An 18,237-nucleotide genomic window follows, 5' to 3' on the forward strand; every position below is an offset into this window, starting at 1 on the left:
TGTTGCCTCACAGCAAGAAGGTTCCCGGTTTGAAACCCATCAGGGGCCTTTCTGTGTGGAGTTTGCATGTTCTCCCTGTGCTTGCGTGGGTTTTCTCCAGGTACTCTGGTTTCCTCCCACAGTCCAAAAACATGTATGTCAGGTTGATTGGTGACTCTAAATTGCCCATAGGAGTGAGTGTGAGTGTGTGAGGTTGTTGGTCTCTATGTGGCCCTGTGATGGACTGGGGACCTGTCCAGGGTGGACCCCTGCCTTTCACCCAGAGAGAGCTGGGATAGGCTCCAGCTGATCCATGGGACCCTGGTTAGGGACTAAGGGGGTCTACATGATGGATGGATGGATGGTGTGTATCTCAACTGGGATTATATCTGGGACACATTAGTCTACAAATGATTTGGTAACTGACTTCCTGTCAGATCTATTGAGGTTAATGTTGGATAAACATAGTTTTTCTTTAAATACTGTTTTAATGAATACCAGTGTTGGTGATGCCTGACACCGCTGTTTCCAAGGAGAAAAGTAGTTATGGTTACACCTTTTGCGAGATCTCGCAAAGTCTCGCGTCTTTTTGCAAACGGTAACTCAAAAGTTCTCGCAAAATAGCTCAGAAGAACAGACCACAGTGTCCTTTAAGGGTCTCCGTAGTTTCTGCTGGACAGGTGGGTCAATCCACCTTTGCGGTTTCTTCCAACCAACAGGTCAGTGTTGTTGTCTCGGTTGCTAATGTTTGTTTTGGCTAGTTAGTTAGCTAGCTAGCAGGTAGCGTTAGCCACCTGTGTCACGTGTGCGCCAAGTTAAACAAACGCACATGGACGTTGATCTTTGTCTGGTTAAGATTTTGGTTTGTTAAGACGCGCTGTTGTCGTGATGTTTGTTGTAGTAACCTTAGCGGGATTGTTGTGACTGGCTCTGTCTGGAGCCAGAACTAAAACACATATTTGCTGGGATTTTTTAAAATTGAGATCATTTGAAATTCCCAGTAGGGAAGTGAAACCAAACTGAAGCTACAGGACTAACTCTAGATGTGTTCACTTCTTTGTGTTTGTTAAACAAATTATCCTTCGGCTGCTGAAACACTAGTTACAAGGCGTCCATGTTTGTTTGGTGTCATATATAACTTACTAGATGTAGAAATATCGTTTGCATAAAATAAGCAAAACAGCTATAATTTAATTAGTTCATAATAGTTTATATTAATAAGATAAGTTGATTAGATGTCTTTAAAGATGCTGATACAGTAGTGTCTTCATCTCTGGATGAACAGGACCTGCCAACACTTTTTGATCCAGTTTGGAATAAAACTTTTTTAAAACATTTTTCATTATTATTGTTATTTTAAGTGAATTGTATCTATTGGATGGTGGCTGCCTCTGGATTATGACCACAGACCTGCAAAAACTAACGACATTACCATCAGTCTCAACTCTACTTTCTGTTTGATGATAATTAAATAATGTTAGCATGCTAACATGAATGCTAAATTAACATGGTGAACATGGTAAATATAATTGTTAAACCTCATGTTGTGATTGTCACTATGTTTTCGTGCTAAATTTGGAGTTGGCTCTTAAAACACAGCTGTGACTATATGTGTGATCTGATTATAAATGTCACTCCAATTTGTTTCACTAGTTTCTCTGAAATATCAAATAGCACAACAATGAAGTAATGGAATCAGAGTTTATTCTCTCAGGATGCCATTTTTTGACTAGCATAAAGCAGAATTACAGAGAGCCAGTCCTATTTTCATTCTACATGTTTTGCTCGGGGGGGGGGGGGGGGGTTCTTTTTACATGAGATTTCCTTAATAGGATGTCTTTACTGCTTTACTGACAGTGGAACTAAAATAATATCCAATCCTTCACCCTTGTAATTATGTTTTATTAGAAGAGGGTTCTTCACATTCCTCTGTGCCTGCCTGGCATTCCTAGAGAGTTGACTGGTGTTCTTCTGGATCCAGATATCTGTACTTCTGACATCTCTCTTCCATTACTGCCTGAAACCCTAAACCCAGAAAATCAGCTTAAATATACTCAAACATTTATTTTAAAAATACCTCCTGCAAAAACCCAAGGGATCTCTTGACTTTGCTGGATTGTGAAACTGAACACTCTGGATGTGCTTAACAAACATTGCCAGGAAGAATGAAAGAATTTTAACCCTCACCATTTCACCACAGATTTGTCCTGTACTGTATGTATGGAGTTTTAAAACAAAAGCTAATGGTAATCAGGATTTCCTGGGGATTTGCTATTTCTAAAATATTCAATAATGATGTCAACAGAAACCAGTGTATCAGGTTCATATTTGATTATTTCATACATTACTGGTCAAAGGTTTTAGAATACCCTCATTTTGAGTTAAATTGAAATGTAGCAGGCCAGGTCCAGTGAATAACGTGCAATGGTGCAAAGGTGAGTGGTAAACTACCAGAAGTGGGGCAAAAAGTTTAGGCTACTCAAAATTGAAATTTAGTAGTATACTGTTCTCATAATGACAAGAAAAAAGCAGACAGACAGACCATTATAATACTTAAAATATATTAGCTCTTTCCTTTATAAGAAACTGCAAAGGAAGCCAAGGTGTCAGTGAGTCCAGTTCCCTACACCATCAAAACACATTTGGAAACTGGAGGAAACTTAAAGGTGACTGGCAGACCCAAAGCCACAACAGTACAGTTGAAATTGTGCTAGGCAAAGGTATGAAGAAGGCGACTACCTTGATAAATGAAAATTTAGATGCATCAATGAGAAAGGGTTTGGGGCAGAAAATGAACAATAATCCACCTGAGATGTATGTGAAGTCACTGTATATAAGGTTGACTTATTGCATGTCATTTAGAAACATCTCACCTGCATTATTTTTACATTTGCAAGAAATTTGAATTCAGCAGATGCATAATTGCTCTGCTCGTTACCGCTGCTATTGGCTTTTCCAGATTAAATTAATTCTGATATAAAGTTACTAAATGATACTCCACTGTCAACAATGGTTGATTTAATAATAGAAGAATGTGACATAAAGTAGGAGAGGTTTCTTCTCAGTGGATGTAGTTTTGTAATCTCTCTACATACTTTTCAGCTCTGGCACTCTGATAAAAAGTGCCCAACTTCTATAACAGAGTTTTTATTGTGCAAGTGTAGTTAAACTGAGGAGTTCATATCAACAAAATGGCACAACACAATGACAGGGCCAGGGCTTGGGAGTTCATAACTGTAGCAACCATTACTTTATATGCTGGAATATGTCTCTATGATATTTGTCTTGGAAATGTACTAGTGAGTCAGAATGTGACAAACTGATGAAGATGGACTCCAGCAGATGTTTAATTCTGTCAAAATTTGATTGTTTAAAACTTTATTCAGTTCAACAGTAGTATTTCACAAATATTTACAATAAATGTACACATTGTCACTAATGTCTCCCAGGTTATGTATGAAAAATCTTAATGGCACATTGTAAAAAAAATCATTTATAAATATCCAGTTTCAGAGTTTGACTTAGAAAAATACCAAAAAGGTTTCCATGATAAATTGTGACCCTGTAATGAAAAGCTTCTTGGATGGTTGCAGATATTCAGGGGTCACCTTGTTGTCATGAAGCACTCTTCAATCTAGTGTACCTACAGAGAAAATAAAAAAAGAGTTAGTAAAATGTGTACTGTTACAAAATGTACATAAGTAAAGCACATTTGTACACATCTGCACAAGCAAACAGAATGTTGTATATTCTGAGTTTGCACATGTGTGGAATTGATTCTTTCCTGGTATATACATCATCCAAAACAAATACAGTTTAAAAGGAAAATTAAACTGAGCGTATTTATTAGCTTTACTGAATACTATTCTGCAGTGTGACCATTTGTGCAAAAATTAACCCAAGGACCTTGAGTATTTTTAACTGGGCTCACAAGCTTACCTTCAAGAAATGCAAACTCATCTATAGCCTCTATTGCATTGTCTGTGAAGGTAGAGAGTAAAACCGATTTAATACAACAGATGAGAACAGAAAATATGGGAGTCAAAACCGAGTTTCTATAAAGCAGACCTAATAAATATACATATTGCAGTAGTTAAATATGCCATTTATCATAACTGGCACTATATCTGCTTATGAGTTGATATTTTTACACAGTTTAAATAGCTATAACTTGATCTAAGTCAATCAGCTAAACAGTTAAATGCTGATCCCATGATATGTATTTTATGTATATGTATTCAAACACAGAATGAGAAGATTACTGCCAGCCTGATTCAATGTGGGACGCTGGCTGAAAAACATCTCCACCTCCAGGTAGCAATTTACAGGGATCCTGTAAATCAGAGTTTCTTTACAATTCTTACCCAAGTCTTTTCTTTGCAAGGTTTTCCTCTTCCCTTGTTGGGCATACACCAGTGCATCTTTGGCAATCATCTCAACAAACAGCTCCTAGAACAAAGAAAACCATTTACATTCTGTCATATTAAACCAAAAGTTAAAAAAAAAAAAAATACCAACCACTGATGTTTTTTAAAACCAAATGGAATAACTGATATTTTCCTACTGAAAACCAGTGGGGCCAAATCAATCCAAAGAAGGGTTTATTTATTATTTTTTAATTACAAAGCCAAGCTCTGCATGACTTAGTTTATCAGTTTATTATAGTGAAAGGTTCATCTTTTCTTACACTGTGTGTTTTTATTTCACCTTTTATTGGCTTTATATCAGACGAACTGCTGCTGTAACGTCATTTATTATGCACAGGCTCATTTAATGATATGAAGCACAGAGACAGGAGAGCACCAGGCTCCGTACCTGGACGTCAGGGCCTCAGATTAGTAGGAAACACCTGTCTAGTGACTAGTTTAGCAGTCACACTGTGAGAGAGTAACCGGTGGCTTTTACCGTGGCTTTAGCGATGATAAATACGGACTCCTGGCTGGCGAGGGACACGTCTGGGTCGGTCTTCATGAGTGCCTTGATGCGGGCCAGCGGGAGTTTGGACAGTCGGCCTTGGCTCACGGAAGCAGCGGGGCCTGTCTGCGGCTCCTCCGCTCCCTCGGCCCCGCGGCTCTCCTCCTCGCTGCCGCAGCGGTCAGGGTCGTGATCCGTCGGGGTCACAGGCGTCGCCACCGTCGCAGCCATTATCTCTTTCCTTCACACAAACGCTCTATTTAAAAGAAAACACACAAAATCGCTACTGTTTGTCTGCTACATGTCACAGATGACAACAACATCAGCAGCTACGCGCCAGCATGTGCTTCCGGTCTTTTCCCCAACGAGCCTGCGCTGATTCGTCAGTCAGACACTTCGACGCCCCGCCCTTTCCTCTCCCGCCAACTGATCCCCGTCAGTGATTGGCAGATTGCGAGTCAGGCCCTGGCTATTGGTCGGAGTTTAACGCCAATCAAAGACTTTTCCAGCTCTGGGTGTTAATGAGTGATGTTAAAATGCCACAAAAGGTACAGAAATTAAAATTGACTTTGAAAACAAAATAGGGAAAAAAGACTCTTATGTTCTTAGTCATTAAATGTTCTTAGTCATTAAATGTTCTTAGTTCCACCTTTTATGGTTGTTGCCAGGTTTAATATACAGAAAATAAAATAGACAGACACACCTTTTGTCCACTAGAGGGCAATAGAAACATGTTGTATATGGGCTAATCTAATCTATGACTGTATGAAGAACATATCTAGCAGCCCTGGAGGAACATCATCCCTCATTTTGAGTCATGTTTCTGGTCACTCTGCTAATTTAAGTCCAGTATTAACAATACAATAGCTCTGGTTTGGCCTCCCAGCAACTGAGGGACATATTAACTAGTTTGTGGCCGACTTTGACATTTGCCGCTTTTGTTGAAAGCTGCCTACTGTGGCTGGAAACGACTCTGACAAGTTAGGTTGGAATCAAGTCCGAACAAAACACCCACATGTTTATTTATGCTCTCTGAGTTTCCTTTCTACCTATTGTTTCTATGTGTGTTGTTTTAATTATTCCAGTTTTCTGTTAATGTGCTTTGAGTTATTGACTGTTGTCCACATTAAGTGTAAAGAAAAATAGAAAGAAAAAAATCAAATGTGTTAAGGAAAGGCCTAACATTTAAGAAAGTTATTTTAGAAAATCATATTAGCAAAGATGGATGTTTCTGCAGTAATTAACCATATTTAAATTTCACCTATTTGCATTAGTGGTTAGCACCAACAAGCAGAGGAGGAATAAGGTTTATATGTGGAGCAGGGAGGGCAGCATGTTGGCTATTTGCAAGACATTTTGTATAATAAATCCAAAATATCCATTTGACTGTATCTAGACAATTTATCATTAGTGTAAACTTCAATATGTGGAGTGATCAGTTTAAAAGTGTGTGTGCAGCATTTTCATTGTGTCAGAGGCCTTAATGAGCAGTGCACTAATACAGTTTGTTAATAGGATTGTGAGGAGTGCTTTAGTCTTCTGATACTCCATTCACATGTTCAGTTGCAGTCAGGTGTTACATACTGAGACACGGACATGAAGGACCAGCAGCCTCCAGGTAAAATTTTCAGATTCATAGACATTTTATGAAATACAGATCCATCTCTATTATTTTGTAGTTTGTAGAGTACTGAGTAGGATTTGGACACATCCTTTCTTGAGGGTTTATGAGCTGGAACCAGTTGCTTTTTAAATGGTTTAATAGGCCTTTAATTAAATAATAACCAATAACTTTCATTTTGATTACTTTTTAACATAACTCAAGACTTGAAATTCAGCATTAGCATGTAATAATGATTTTCCAACATTTATTACAGCACCTATTCACAGCTTGTACCCAATCTAACCTAAGTCATTCATAAGTCATTTATTAAAACCACTCCTTGTTTTATAAGAGCTGCCTTATTAGGAAGTGGCACTATAAAACACTATCTTCAGTTTCTAAACCCTAAATGTGGATGAATGTTGAATAGATTCTGCACTCAATTATGAATTGTCTTGTACATGTGGAAAGACAAGAGTCAATCTTGCCACTTTAAGAGTCAACCATGCAGAAGCTGTGAACAGCAAATACGTATAGTTTTACCAGGGGCAATTTTCTGCAAGACAGTATTTGTTATATAAGCAAATATCAGCCATTTCCAAAAGAAAGGCTGTTTAAAATGCATATGGCAACAAGTAAAACACTTACAACCACAGAAAAAAGCATTTATAGGTATTTATTAGTTAGTTTATTGAGTTTATTTTGCTTTCTGGACAAACTCAATGCCAGTAGCTTATATTATCCACAGGAATCCTACCTTTATTTGGCAGCTCTATCAATTCGTGTTCTGCTGTTCCATGTTAATCTAATTTAGTACAGTATAAATAGCCTTCTGCACTCAGGGATGACCCACTAATACAAGATCTAAATCAAGTGGGTAATCCTGAGCACACAAAGAACTGGTTCTACCAATCCTGTTAGCAGTTTCTCATGCAAGAGTTACATCAAAAGATGTGCACATACTGTGAAAAAATGAATATGTTGGCCAGTCTTCACAAGAAAAGTGCCCAGTCCTGAGATCTAAACACTTTTATTCTCATTCAGCAGAAAATAACAGGAAAGGCAGACACATCCTGCTTTTGTCCATTTTTAAAACATACATTTTGAGATTGATTTAACAGTGCCCAGAAAAGTTTCAGTTCTGTTTTGAGGGGTTTTTTTTTTTTTTTTTGAAGTGTTAGTGTGTATGTTGAATGTGAATTATCTTATACTGGACACTGAGGTTAATCTTATTATCAATGTCCTATACATGTAATGCTCATACTAGTTGTCTGTGCAAGAACGTTTGTAAGAGCCGAGCAGTCTGGTGCTGCTCACAGGTATACATGAGGGTTGTGTCTGAACTTGTCATTAGCTTTTCCTTTTGCAAAAACTGCACACTGATCCTTACATAGCTGCTGTTTCACACAAAGCTGATGCTGACATTTCTACGTGCGTCTGCAAAGAAACTCATATATGTCTTCACATTTCTTGTTCCCCTCATTCTGTTCAAGCCAATAAAACGCAGTTATGGGCGAAGCAGAAAGGGAGTAAAAAATCCAGAGCTGAGGCTCCAAAAGTGGACTTGACAACCAAGCCGCTGGCCTCAGCTGCCACATGTGCCATCCCACCGCTCACCGAAGCACAGAGAATGAGACAGTCCCCATTTGAGAGGGTTGTGTACGACATGGCCCACAATCAGAGGATCATCAGTGACCTGATGCTTGGTCGTCGGGTTGGTTTTTATGAGTTGCGTGGAGAGATCGGGCAGGGCAACTTCTCTACTGTCAAGCTGGGTGTCCACACATTGACAAAAGGTCAGGAACCATTAGTTGTTTAAGTTTCTGTTAATGGATCCACATATTCTAGGTTCCATAGTAGTTTTAATACTTCAGGTCTGTGAATAACGTTCGTGTCAGAATAAGACTTTCTAGAAATAGATACTGAAAGTGATTTCTGGCATCTCATTTGTTTAAATCTCATAGACATGTCTGTCTTCATTTCTCAGAGAGAGTAGCTGTTAAAGTCATGGACAAGCTGCGTTTGGATAAGAAGAACCAGCCTTTGACTTCCTCGGAGATCAGCTGCATGGAGAAGCTGTGCCACCCCAATGTGGTGCGTCTCTACGAGGTGATCGAGACCAGCAGGAAGCTGTATCTGGTGATGGAGTACGGCAGTGGTGGAGATCTCTTCTCCCGAATCACCACCAGAGGGAAACTTAACGACCTGGAAACCAAGTTGGTCTTTGCACAAGTCGTCTCTGCTGTTAGACACATGGTGAGCTCCAGTGTCACTGATTGTGATCTGCTAAACAGCAGGAGAATGTGCTCAGGCTGTGCCACATGAGCATGGATTTTTGCGATGTTCTGTATTCGCATTATTGAGTTATTAGCAGCAAGTATGAGCTGAATTGAAGAAAAAGAAATGTAATTGTCGTAAATGTTCAATCAACATATGCATTGATGGTAATAGTTTAAGGTAGGCTATAGGCGTATAAGTTTGGGTGGGGTTTCTCCATTCAGTTTGTTACCAGTCAGCACAGAGTTAATGGGAATTAAGTTTTCCAGTGAAACTTAAACTGGGTACATGACTCAGTTCAGATTTTAGTCTGAATTGTCTTGTTTTCCTGCACAAACGAGCATCCCAGCAACTTAACCAGCTAAGAAGCAGTTGGTATGTGGTGTCACTCATAGTAAGTAATATACTTCAGTAAAAGCACTGATGTAACAGTATAAAAATACTCCATCACAGGTTCTTCACTCCAACCCTTTACTTAAATCAAAATATAAACGGATTTTCATCAAAATATACCTAAACTATCAAAACTAAAATTCTCAATATGAAAGAAAATGTTTCTTGTGGATGACATATTATTACATATAACAATAATATAAGGCAGCACGGTGTTTAGTGGTTAGAACTGTTGCCTCACAGCAAGAAGGTTCCTGGTTTGAAACCCATCAGGGGCCTTTCTGTGTGGAGTCTGCATGTTCTCCCTGTCCTTGTGTGGGTTTTCTCCAGGTACTCTGGTTTCCTCCCACAGTCCAAAAACATGTATGTCAGGTTGATTGGTGACTCTAAATTGCCCATAGGAGTGAGTGTGAGTGTGTGAGGTTGTTTGTCTCTATGTGGCCCTGTGATGGACTGGGGACCTGTCCAGGGTGGACCCCTGCCTTTCACCCAGAGAGAGCTGGGATAGGCTCCAGCAGATCCCTGGGACCCTGGTTAGGACTAAGGGGGTACAGGTGATGGATGGATGAACATGAATATAGTGTTAATACTGATGCAGTAATGTTTAAGTATGTAGTAATGCAGTAATGCTTTTTTTTTTACTGTTTTAGTTAATTGAAACCATCAGAGAAATTCATTGGAGAAACTTGGCAGAACTTGCCAACAGCTCATATAAATCTGAAACATAACAACAGGTCTCAACTAGAAACTAAGATCACAAGAAAAACAGGTTTCATCTTTAACAATGCGGCGTATTTTATATGTTTATATGTTTTATAGATCACATATTAACTTTGAAAAATAATTATACCTGCCCGACGAATATACAACATAAGAGGAGTAGATTGGAATAGCTTTATAAACTACAACTGGAAGAAAATAGGAATATAAGTACAAGTACCAGATATTATTGGAGCAATATTACAATATAATATTACAAAACTCATAATTGTATTCATTAAAGCTTACAGGGATTGTTAAACATGTCTTTCCCTGCTGAGTTTCTAACATCTTTTTGTAATATTTCAGCATGACAACAACATTGTCCACAGAGACCTTAAGGCAGAAAACATTTTCTACACCACCAGCTACTGCATCAAGGTTGGAGATTTTGGCTTCAGCACAGAGAGCAGTCCCAACGAGCTCCTCACCAGTTTCTGTGGATCGCCACCTTATGCTGCTCCTGAACTATTTAAGGAAAAAGGTTACATTGGAAGCTATTCAGATATCTGGGCCTTAGGTATTCTCTTGTACTTCATGGTGACGGCGACTCTGCCCTTTTACGGGGACAACCTGGGGAGGCTGAGGCGTTGCATCCTGCAGGGGGCTTACAGCATCCCAGCTTATGTGCCCAATCCTTGCCAAGTGGTCATTAGGGCCATGCTGCAGCCCGTGCCTACCGACCGCTCCTCTCTCACCCAGATCGCACAGTGTGCTTGGCTGAATGGGATCGTGTATCCTTGTCCATATGACTTGTTGCCCCTGTCCCCCGCCCACTTTGCCCAGGCCAGCCAGGCTCTATGTGTGGAGGAGCAGGAGGTGAAGGGTCTGCTGTCAGATCTTGGCATTGTGACAGTTCACTTTCAGAACAATCCCTGTTTAGATTGTAGGAGCCCATTGACAGGGACCTATAGGATCCTACTCCATAGGGTGCAGAAGAGGAGGTCAGTGGAGTCTGTGGGTTATTCGGCTTCTCACCCTGATGACTACAGGATCCCAAAGAAGTGGTCTGCTTCATCAGTGAAGAAGCACACTGCTTCTGCTGTCTGTGTTATTCTGTAATGAGAAAGAAACTGGACTGATTCAGTTACGGTTAAACAGCTTTATCAAATACACATGTGCACATTTGCTTGTTGACTCTGCCTCAATCATTTCAGCATCTCGTAATCTGTGAGGCATTGTGTTACACGTTAAAAAGTTCTGTTGTGCAATATGTGACACGTGGAGACTGAGGACAGTCTCAGATGGATCACACCACAGTGTCAATTATCACTTTCAGACCAGGACCCCTACCTGTCGCTTTCTCTTCTGATTACGTTGCCAACAACAAGTGTTTATTAACACAAAACATTCATGGATCAATGTATATCTGCATCTTCCAATGCTGTTAATCAGAGCAAAGGTCTGCTGATCTGTTCAAAGGCCACAGGTAATCCTAATATAGCAAACGCAGTATATGCTTGGTCCAACAGAAATGAAACCTAAGACCAGGGAGGAAACATCCAGGGAAAAGTTACAGAACAAAACTAGGACCAAGAGGCAAAATGTAAATCCAGTCAGCTGAAAAGCTTTAGTGTGTTTTAAACCCAAAACAGAGGCTTAAAATACCTTCATTTAATGTGCGTTAGATATTTAAACTCTTTGTAAATATTACACACATAACATTTAAAAATCAAATCGCACACATACAGATTGTTTAAAGTCAAAGTTTGCTAATATCTATGTGGCCTGAATTGAATGCCGCTCTGCGTTAATAACTACGGCAGAACGAATTCATTTATCAGAATAAAAAGTTTTTTAAACGCTGTTTCTTTTCAGATTCTTCTCATCTGATTTTGGAGCCGATACTTTCAGAGGCGATCGTAAAACCTGATGCTTTTGTGCCTTTGTGAATTCTGGAGAATTATGAAATATTAAGCTACGGGGACCTGTGAGACGTTATGTTCCACATTATGGTCCTTCAGTTTTGTTTTACCTCTCACTTGTGAATTCCCTCGAGGGCGCAATAGTTTCTTTCAGACATTCGTCTTTGCCTGTTACCGTCACTTCACAATTTAGCGCCAATTCTGCCAGTAACTGCATGCATTTGCTGTGGCTCTGATGGGTGATTGACACCGTGATAAGCTTTATATTTTGCAATCAAACATTGAACCCCCAGCCCACAGCCTGTTCCCACGTGAATGTGTACACAGTTTGTGGACAAGAACAGACACAGTGAAAGATTAGTTGAGGTCCCTAAAAGTGCCAGTGAGTCAATCAGCCTGTTCTTGCTCAGTGTCACTGGTGTGAAAATCCCTCTTATCATTTCCAATTGTGAAACATTTCAACTGATGCATCATCCTGATCTATTCCTTGTGAAAGTTGGACAATAGCATCTGTCAGCTTCTGTTTTATAACATGTTTCAAAAGGGAGCTCATACAAAAGCTGAGCTGCATTTTTTTTGGACTAGACTAAATACTTTATGCTTAGGTGACTGATGACCATGATATGCCAATCAGGTTGGTTAAGTCTACACAGAGACTTTTCTTTGGCTTGACATTGAATGATATTCAAATCAACCTGGTTAAATAATGTTTTAAAACCTGATTTTAATCATTTCTTTGAAGTGGACACAAACCCTGGCTTACTTTTGAAAACTAGCGTTTTCGTCTTCTTCACGTCTTTACCTTTCCTTACCCCCTGGGATTGTCACGACGAGCCAAAATATCAACTCCAGATTCAAGCCAGCAATTGTTTCTAAGTGTTTTTGGCAGTGAAAGAACAGCCTTGAGCTCTGGATGAGAGTCAAAACGAGTCGGGTCATATAAACATGTTTGACATGGTTGCGAAAGATTGTCCATTTAAAAAGAGTACAGTCTGTCTGGGAGGTTGTTATAAAGTAAACCACTAATATAAACTGACACTGGTATGCATTTAGTAGCACATAGGTCCATGTAACTGTGAACACTTTATGGTATAGTATGTCTCGAATCCATGCACCGTGTAGATTAACGGCACTGCAAACATTTTCTCTTTTTGCCCCTAAATCACAATCAAGATCTCTAAACTACTAACTTTATCCATCTGTGTTTGTTAATGCATGACCAGTTGATTTACACTCTAGTCTGTACAGGTAGTAGCTGCTGATGCTTGAAGCCGTTTATGTTCCAGAGATGGGCAAGAACGGAAACACTAATGTCCTCAAATGGCCCACAAATGCAGCGAGATCCAACACGTCTATGTGATTTAGCTTTCGCATAACAAACTATACATGCACGTCAGCTTTTGGGCATACAGCCCAGCAAGGGCAGGTGAGGAGTTATTTCAAAGCACTCGCATAAAAACTTAAGACCGAAAGTGCTTCAGTCAGCAGTTGCAGTTGATTACTTCTAGATTAACTGGGTCATTATTTCAACACCAACAATCACAACCAAGGAAACTGTCAGCCGTGTCATGCTGGTGGATGATTAGTGTTTTGTTGAAGAGGACATTCGCAGCTCTTGTGTTTCGTGTTTTCGATCATGCTCTAGTTTTTTGTTCTGTAGCTTCCACGTCAGAGAAATGACCTTGTTGTGGTTTTGATGCTGATTAACAGTGTTAAGGAGTGTTTCCGTCCCTTATTCAGCATCAGCATCAGCATTTAGGATTGCAAACCCTGGAGTGCATGTTCGGTTCATTAGCTTTCTCAGAAAAGTCACCCTGACATCAAGTGTCATTCACAGCACAATGTGGACACTTGTACTTTCCTTCGACGGTCGTTTAACAAGCTAATACGCACATTTGATGCTGAGAAAGTTCTAAGAGAAAGTATACCCAGAAGAGATGTTGATGTAGCCTACACCACTGTCCCTCAACACTGTGCAAAAATGAAACAGAAGAGTTGTTCACAGCTGGAAAGAATTACAACTACGTTTTGGTCAGGACTGGATTAGAATTGGGACACAGCCAGAGGAAGCTGGCCAACTTGTTGTTTGGTTTCTTTGTTGTTTTTTAGTTGGTTTTTTTTTTTTTTTAGTCTTTTGTTGAGAAAGAGAAAGGAAACACGTGGAGACAGATACATTTGGAATCAAACCAGGGACATCATGTTTTAGATGGTGCATGCTAGTACACCTGAGCCTCTATGATGCCCTGAAATTGTTTAACTTTGACATTTTACAATCCATCCATCCAGATCTGTCACATTAATGACGCTGAAACGCTGTCAAGATTTAACTACAATCACAGACTCACAAGGCTGGATTATCTTCTGGGACGAACGTTCAACTGCTTCTAAGCTCCATTATATTCATTATATTGTCATATGGCCTTTTCTTGGAGATAGACTCTGTCTTTTCTTTAATTATAGTTGCCTCTCATCAAATTAGCACTAAGTAGTTGATACAGAAAACCAGAGGTGTTTCCTAAATAAGTTCTGGGTGGCTTCTTGGTGCAAAACATCTATAACATGTTGTGCTGAAGGGGTCCAACAATAACCTTTTGGCCCTTCAGGTGACAGGATAGGTTTAGAAGTGACTAAAACAAATGCAGTCTGCTGTAATAAATCCTCCTGTTCGTGCTGTGGGTTTGAAAGGAACAAATTCTCATAAAAAGCACAGCACAGAAACGCTGTCTGCTAAGATGTAAAGATGGAACCGAGACTTTAGCTTCTTTCCATTTTATTTGCTGCCAAAACCTAAAAATCACTTCGCAGTGAATTTTGTCACCACGTCACCAGCCCGTCTGAAGAGGGGGAACGATGGCAGCAATCAAAACCAAGCAGCACATGAGCATCTGAATGTTGATTAAAGCCAGAGTTGATGACTGAAGCTGCCTTTTAATCCAGCTATGTGGGAGTGGATGAGAATCTGGCACATTGATCCTCTCGATGAATTACAGACCAGCTCTCTTGCGAGCCCCGTTTTAAAGTGTTGATGGATGTATAATGCTGTCAGTTGTTGGCTCCAGTTAATGAATGAGAGATTACTAGAACAAAAGTACGCCTGTTTTGTTTCACTGGTACCCTGTAAAACATCATGTTGAGGGAATGGTTCAACTATTTACCCCGTAAAAAAACAACAGTTCAATCCCAAATTCAGGTCAGAACTTATTTAAAACAGTTTGATGTTTAAGATTATTACAGAAAACAGAGTCTTTGTTGGTGTTACGTTTTATTTGATAAAGGAAGACACAAAGTACAGTATATTTGAGTACTGATAGAAAAATATATAAACTTATTCTCTAAAAAAAAACTGTCATCCCATCTGTGTTTTGTGTTTTTTGACATGATGGCTGCGCTGCTCATTCACACTTATATTCACGCACACATACTCGGTAAATACATTTCAAAGCTGCCAAATCGTGGCTCATTCCTAGCAGGCTCTATTTTACATAGAGTAGAGTAACAGTATCATAATGATGGCTCATATAAATTCGGCTATGCTGAACTGGCTATAACATTAAGGGTATAGCATGTTTGTGATTAAATTGTTTACAAGATTAACACTCGTTTTCAGCGACAGGAAATCTGTGGAAGCATAACCCGCTGGTTAAAGGTGATATATGACTCCTAACAGGGAGATGAAACCGCCGCACTCCTCTCTTCTTTCTCTCACTTTAGTTCCCTACAAAGACAAAGGTTTGGTGATGATTAAAACAGTGACTCAGTTTGTCTCTAAGGCATTAAAGTATTTTGTTTTGTTTTTCTTACCTTGTACTTAATTAAGCCTTTTGTTTTTCAAATTCAACTCCTTAATCTTTCTCACGACCCAGTCGTCGTCCGCATCGGCACAGATAGTCCTCTGCTTTTTCTGCAAAGGCCTCTTCTTCAGAAAAAACCTGCACAAATCAACAAAGTTATTTAATCAAGCGTACTGCTCAAGTTTATTATGTAATGAAAGACACCAGTGCTGCTCTAAGTGTGGATCAATCACCTCCACAGGCAGCAGGCAGCTCTTTCTCTGGTATTCTTCAGTTACATGTAAACAGTATTTTAGAAAAATACTTGGTAAGAGCCCAAAACCAAAGTCCATAGCATTTAGTACTTACACCACAGCTGGAATGTTGCAATCACCGTCAGTTTCCTGCATCCTGTAACTTTCAATGTGTTTCTGGGTGTTGGATTTTATGTTTTTCACATAGCCGAGGCAGCAGTTGCCATAGGAGCCTGGAGAGAGAGATAAAGTTACAGAAGTTTACGGGGAGATAAATTGACCCGCTTCAAAATGTCCTTCTTGGGTTTGTGTCCAAAGAAAACACAACCCAGAGCGATGTCATTTAGAAGATTACTGAAGCCGACTCTGTTCTGCTGCGTGTGCAAGTCTGCATTTACTGGCATGTCTATTGGCTTATTAATGAAAGTGAGCCCTGTTTAGTCAGGATACTTTTAAATATTAGTAATACGAGGACTATTAGTTTTGCTGAAAAATAATCATGAGTCTCACAAATGGCTGTGAATTCAATTACCTGTGATGGGATTATTTTTCTGGGGGGGAGGTCAGAGGACTCGCCAGAGGAATTTCATCTACAATAAGTACCAGAAATTCCCTTTGGGAACATGATTGATTGTTGGACTTTAAAAAGTAACAGACATGAAATATTTAACTTCCCTCGCTTTCTCTTACTCTGTGTCTTCACATACAGAGACTCAGATATCCACTTCTACAAAAGGATCCTGGCTCAGCTGGATGAAGCTCACCTTCACCATCCCTGGCCACTGTGACGTTATAAAAATATCAACTCAATGTATTTTTTTGTTCTATATATTTATATTTTGTGTGCCGTATTCAAAATCATGAAAGACAGCTGAAGGTGAAATTCATCCTTCCTCTCTCTCCTGCTTTGAGTTATTTCTACATCAGTAACTCGAAACCTGACTGAGTCCCCAAATAACTGGCTGTCATGATCCCACTGAAAAGGTAGTATGCTCTAAGATACACTGATCACTGGAAACGGACTCTTTTCTTTCACAAATTCATTTCCTGTATTAGCATATTATTGGTGAAGTACTGTATTGTGTCAGTTTTACTCTAACATCAAGACAAAACACCCACAATGTGAGGGTTCTCATTAGTGCCGTGATGTACCGAGAGAGACGTGTTTATGAAAATCAACGTCTTAATTAACGTGATATGTTTTGTTTTTTGTTTTTCCAACCTGCCACAAGATTGCCACATCAGAGTGGTCTATTGTAGCAAGCCTAGACAGATTACTCTGGTATGAAGTGGTCTGGTGAGCGGTTTTCAGCAGAATAAATCACCTCAGGGATTAGCAGCGTTATAAAAACGACGTGGGCCATTTGATACAGCTGCAGCTACATTTCTACCAAATCTTGCAAAAAGCAAAACACATGTTTTCCATTCACCAAAATCATGCATGAATCATGAAGAATATTTTAAAAAGCTACTTTTATAATCTTGCTACTGTATAAAATGCATAGTTCAATCTGTATAATTGACTTTTGTCACATGAACCGTATCTGATGTGATCTTACACTTACCTTGTGCCAGACTCACGTACATGCAGGTGAGAAGCAGAAGGAAGAAAAGAACTTGAAATTTCATGGCTGCTGCTGCTTCTGTTCTTTTTTCTGTCCTTGTTTGGCTGCACAGAAACCAACAGATTAAACTGAAATACAGAGCTTAACTGGAAGCAGAGACCCCTGCCCCCCCTTAGCCTCATTAAAATAGGCAGTTTATATAATATTTTCCATTACAAACCCCGGTAAACTGTGCTCTTCTCAAAGAGAGAGAGCTTGCATCACTGGCTGAGTAAAAGTCCGTAAATATTTAGCTGTTTTCCAGATGTGTGCAGCAGTTTTATCTCAAGCAATCTGCTGTTGTTTTAAAGAAACCGGAGTTTGTGATAAATCATGCCTACAGTTGCCATAACATGTCACTGCATGTCTGCAAACTCAGAATTGCAGAAGCACAAAAATATATACAAGAGAGGAGCATTTCATAAACATGCAGAGCAACCTACCTGCTCACATTCAGTATTTCACAATAAGTGGTGGAAGGAGAAACCTTTTGTCCTGTGCAGCTCGTGGTGGCTCTGAACTCTTATAGTCTGCACAGGAAACCCTCCCCTAACACAAAATCCTTTACCACACCTCCTCTGACATGTCACACTTGTTTTATAATTGAAGAGCTAAAGTGCAGTTCATCAACTGAAACTCATAAGATTTTTATGGTTTTGATTCACACACACCTACGCTCAAACTAGCTGCTGCTATTACAGCTGTAAGATATTCACTTTTCTGGTTCTCTTCCAAAAGGTCAGAAATTTACTGGAAATATTGGCTTTCTCCAGCACTGCGTTGGTGTCATCGTTTCTTTAAGTGATCACACAGAAAAAC

General features: G+C 39.6%; 3 protein-coding genes across 3 annotated transcripts; 1 reads left to right on the forward strand and 2 right to left on the reverse strand.

The window, feature by feature from the left end:
* Positions 1–525: 525 nt before the first annotated feature.
* On the forward strand, positions 526–10,987 carry LOC113129544 (serine/threonine-protein kinase NIM1). Its single transcript, XM_026305597.1, has 5 exons — positions 526–577; positions 660–698; positions 7,990–8,292; positions 8,484–8,752; positions 10,235–10,987. The coding sequence occupies exons 1-5, from the start codon at positions 526–528 to the stop codon at positions 10,985–10,987; spliced, it is 1,416 nt and encodes a 471-aa protein (XP_026161382.1).
* pole4 (polymerase (DNA-directed), epsilon 4, accessory subunit) lies at positions 3,321–5,252 on the reverse strand. Its single transcript, XM_026305085.1, has 4 exons — positions 4,885–5,252; positions 4,344–4,428; positions 3,919–3,960; positions 3,321–3,622 (listed from the first exon to the last, which is right to left on the reverse strand). The coding sequence occupies exons 1-4, from the start codon at positions 5,122–5,124 to the stop codon at positions 3,609–3,611; spliced, it is 381 nt and encodes a 126-aa protein (XP_026160870.1). The 5' UTR covers positions 5,125–5,252; the 3' UTR covers positions 3,321–3,608.
* A 4,046-nt stretch (positions 10,988–15,033) lies between the features above and the next one.
* Positions 15,034–17,902, reverse strand: ccl25b (chemokine (C-C motif) ligand 25b). The gene is made up of 5 exons (XM_026305619.1): positions 17,862–17,902; positions 17,380–17,483; positions 15,930–16,047; positions 15,592–15,719; positions 15,034–15,505 (listed from the first exon to the last, which is right to left on the reverse strand). The coding sequence occupies exons 2-4, from the start codon at positions 17,441–17,443 to the stop codon at positions 15,599–15,601; spliced, it is 303 nt and encodes a 100-aa protein (XP_026161404.1). The 5' UTR covers positions 17,444–17,483; positions 17,862–17,902; the 3' UTR covers positions 15,034–15,505; positions 15,592–15,598.
* Between the last annotated feature and the right edge of the window lie 335 nt (positions 17,903–18,237).

The sequence above is a fragment of the Mastacembelus armatus genome, chromosome 4, assembly GCF_900324485.2.
Source record: "Mastacembelus armatus chromosome 4, fMasArm1.2, whole genome shotgun sequence".
Taxonomy (NCBI): Eukaryota; Metazoa; Chordata; class Actinopteri; order Synbranchiformes; family Mastacembelidae; genus Mastacembelus; species Mastacembelus armatus.

Excerpts from the sequence above, each read along its gene's own strand:
- LOC113129544 (XM_026305597.1), top strand. The coding sequence starts at position 526 with ATGGTTACACCTTTTGCGAGATCTCGCAAAGTCTCGCGTCTTTTTGCA. Across the intron at positions 8,293-8,483 it reads TGTCCACACATTGACAAAAG|AGAGAGTAGCTGTTAAAGTC; the intron begins GTCAGGAACCAT and ends TTCATTTCTCAG. Across the intron at positions 8,753-10,234 it reads TCTCTGCTGTTAGACACATG|CATGACAACAACATTGTCCA; the intron begins GTGAGCTCCAGT and ends GTAATATTTCAG.
- pole4 (XM_026305085.1), bottom strand. The coding sequence starts at position 5,124 with ATGGCTGCGACGGTGGCGACGCCTGTGACCCCGACGGATCACGACCCT. Across the intron at positions 4,429-4,884 it reads TTATCATCGCTAAAGCCACG|GAGCTGTTTGTTGAGATGAT; the intron begins GTAAAAGCCACC and ends TCTTTGTTCTAG. Across the intron at positions 3,961-4,343 it reads CTTGCAAAGAAAAGACTTGG|ACAATGCAATAGAGGCTATA; the intron begins GTAAGAATTGTA and ends CTACCTTCACAG.
- ccl25b (XM_026305619.1), bottom strand. The coding sequence starts at position 17,443 with ATGAAATTTCAAGTTCTTTTCTTCCTTCTGCTTCTCACCTGCATGTAC. Across the intron at positions 16,048-17,379 it reads GTACGTGAGTCTGGCACAAG|GCTCCTATGGCAACTGCTGC; the intron begins GTAAGTGTAAGA and ends CTCTCTCTCCAG. Across the intron at positions 15,720-15,929 it reads TGCAACATTCCAGCTGTGGT|GTTTTTTCTGAAGAAGAGGC; the intron begins GTAAGTACTAAA and ends TGATTTGTGCAG.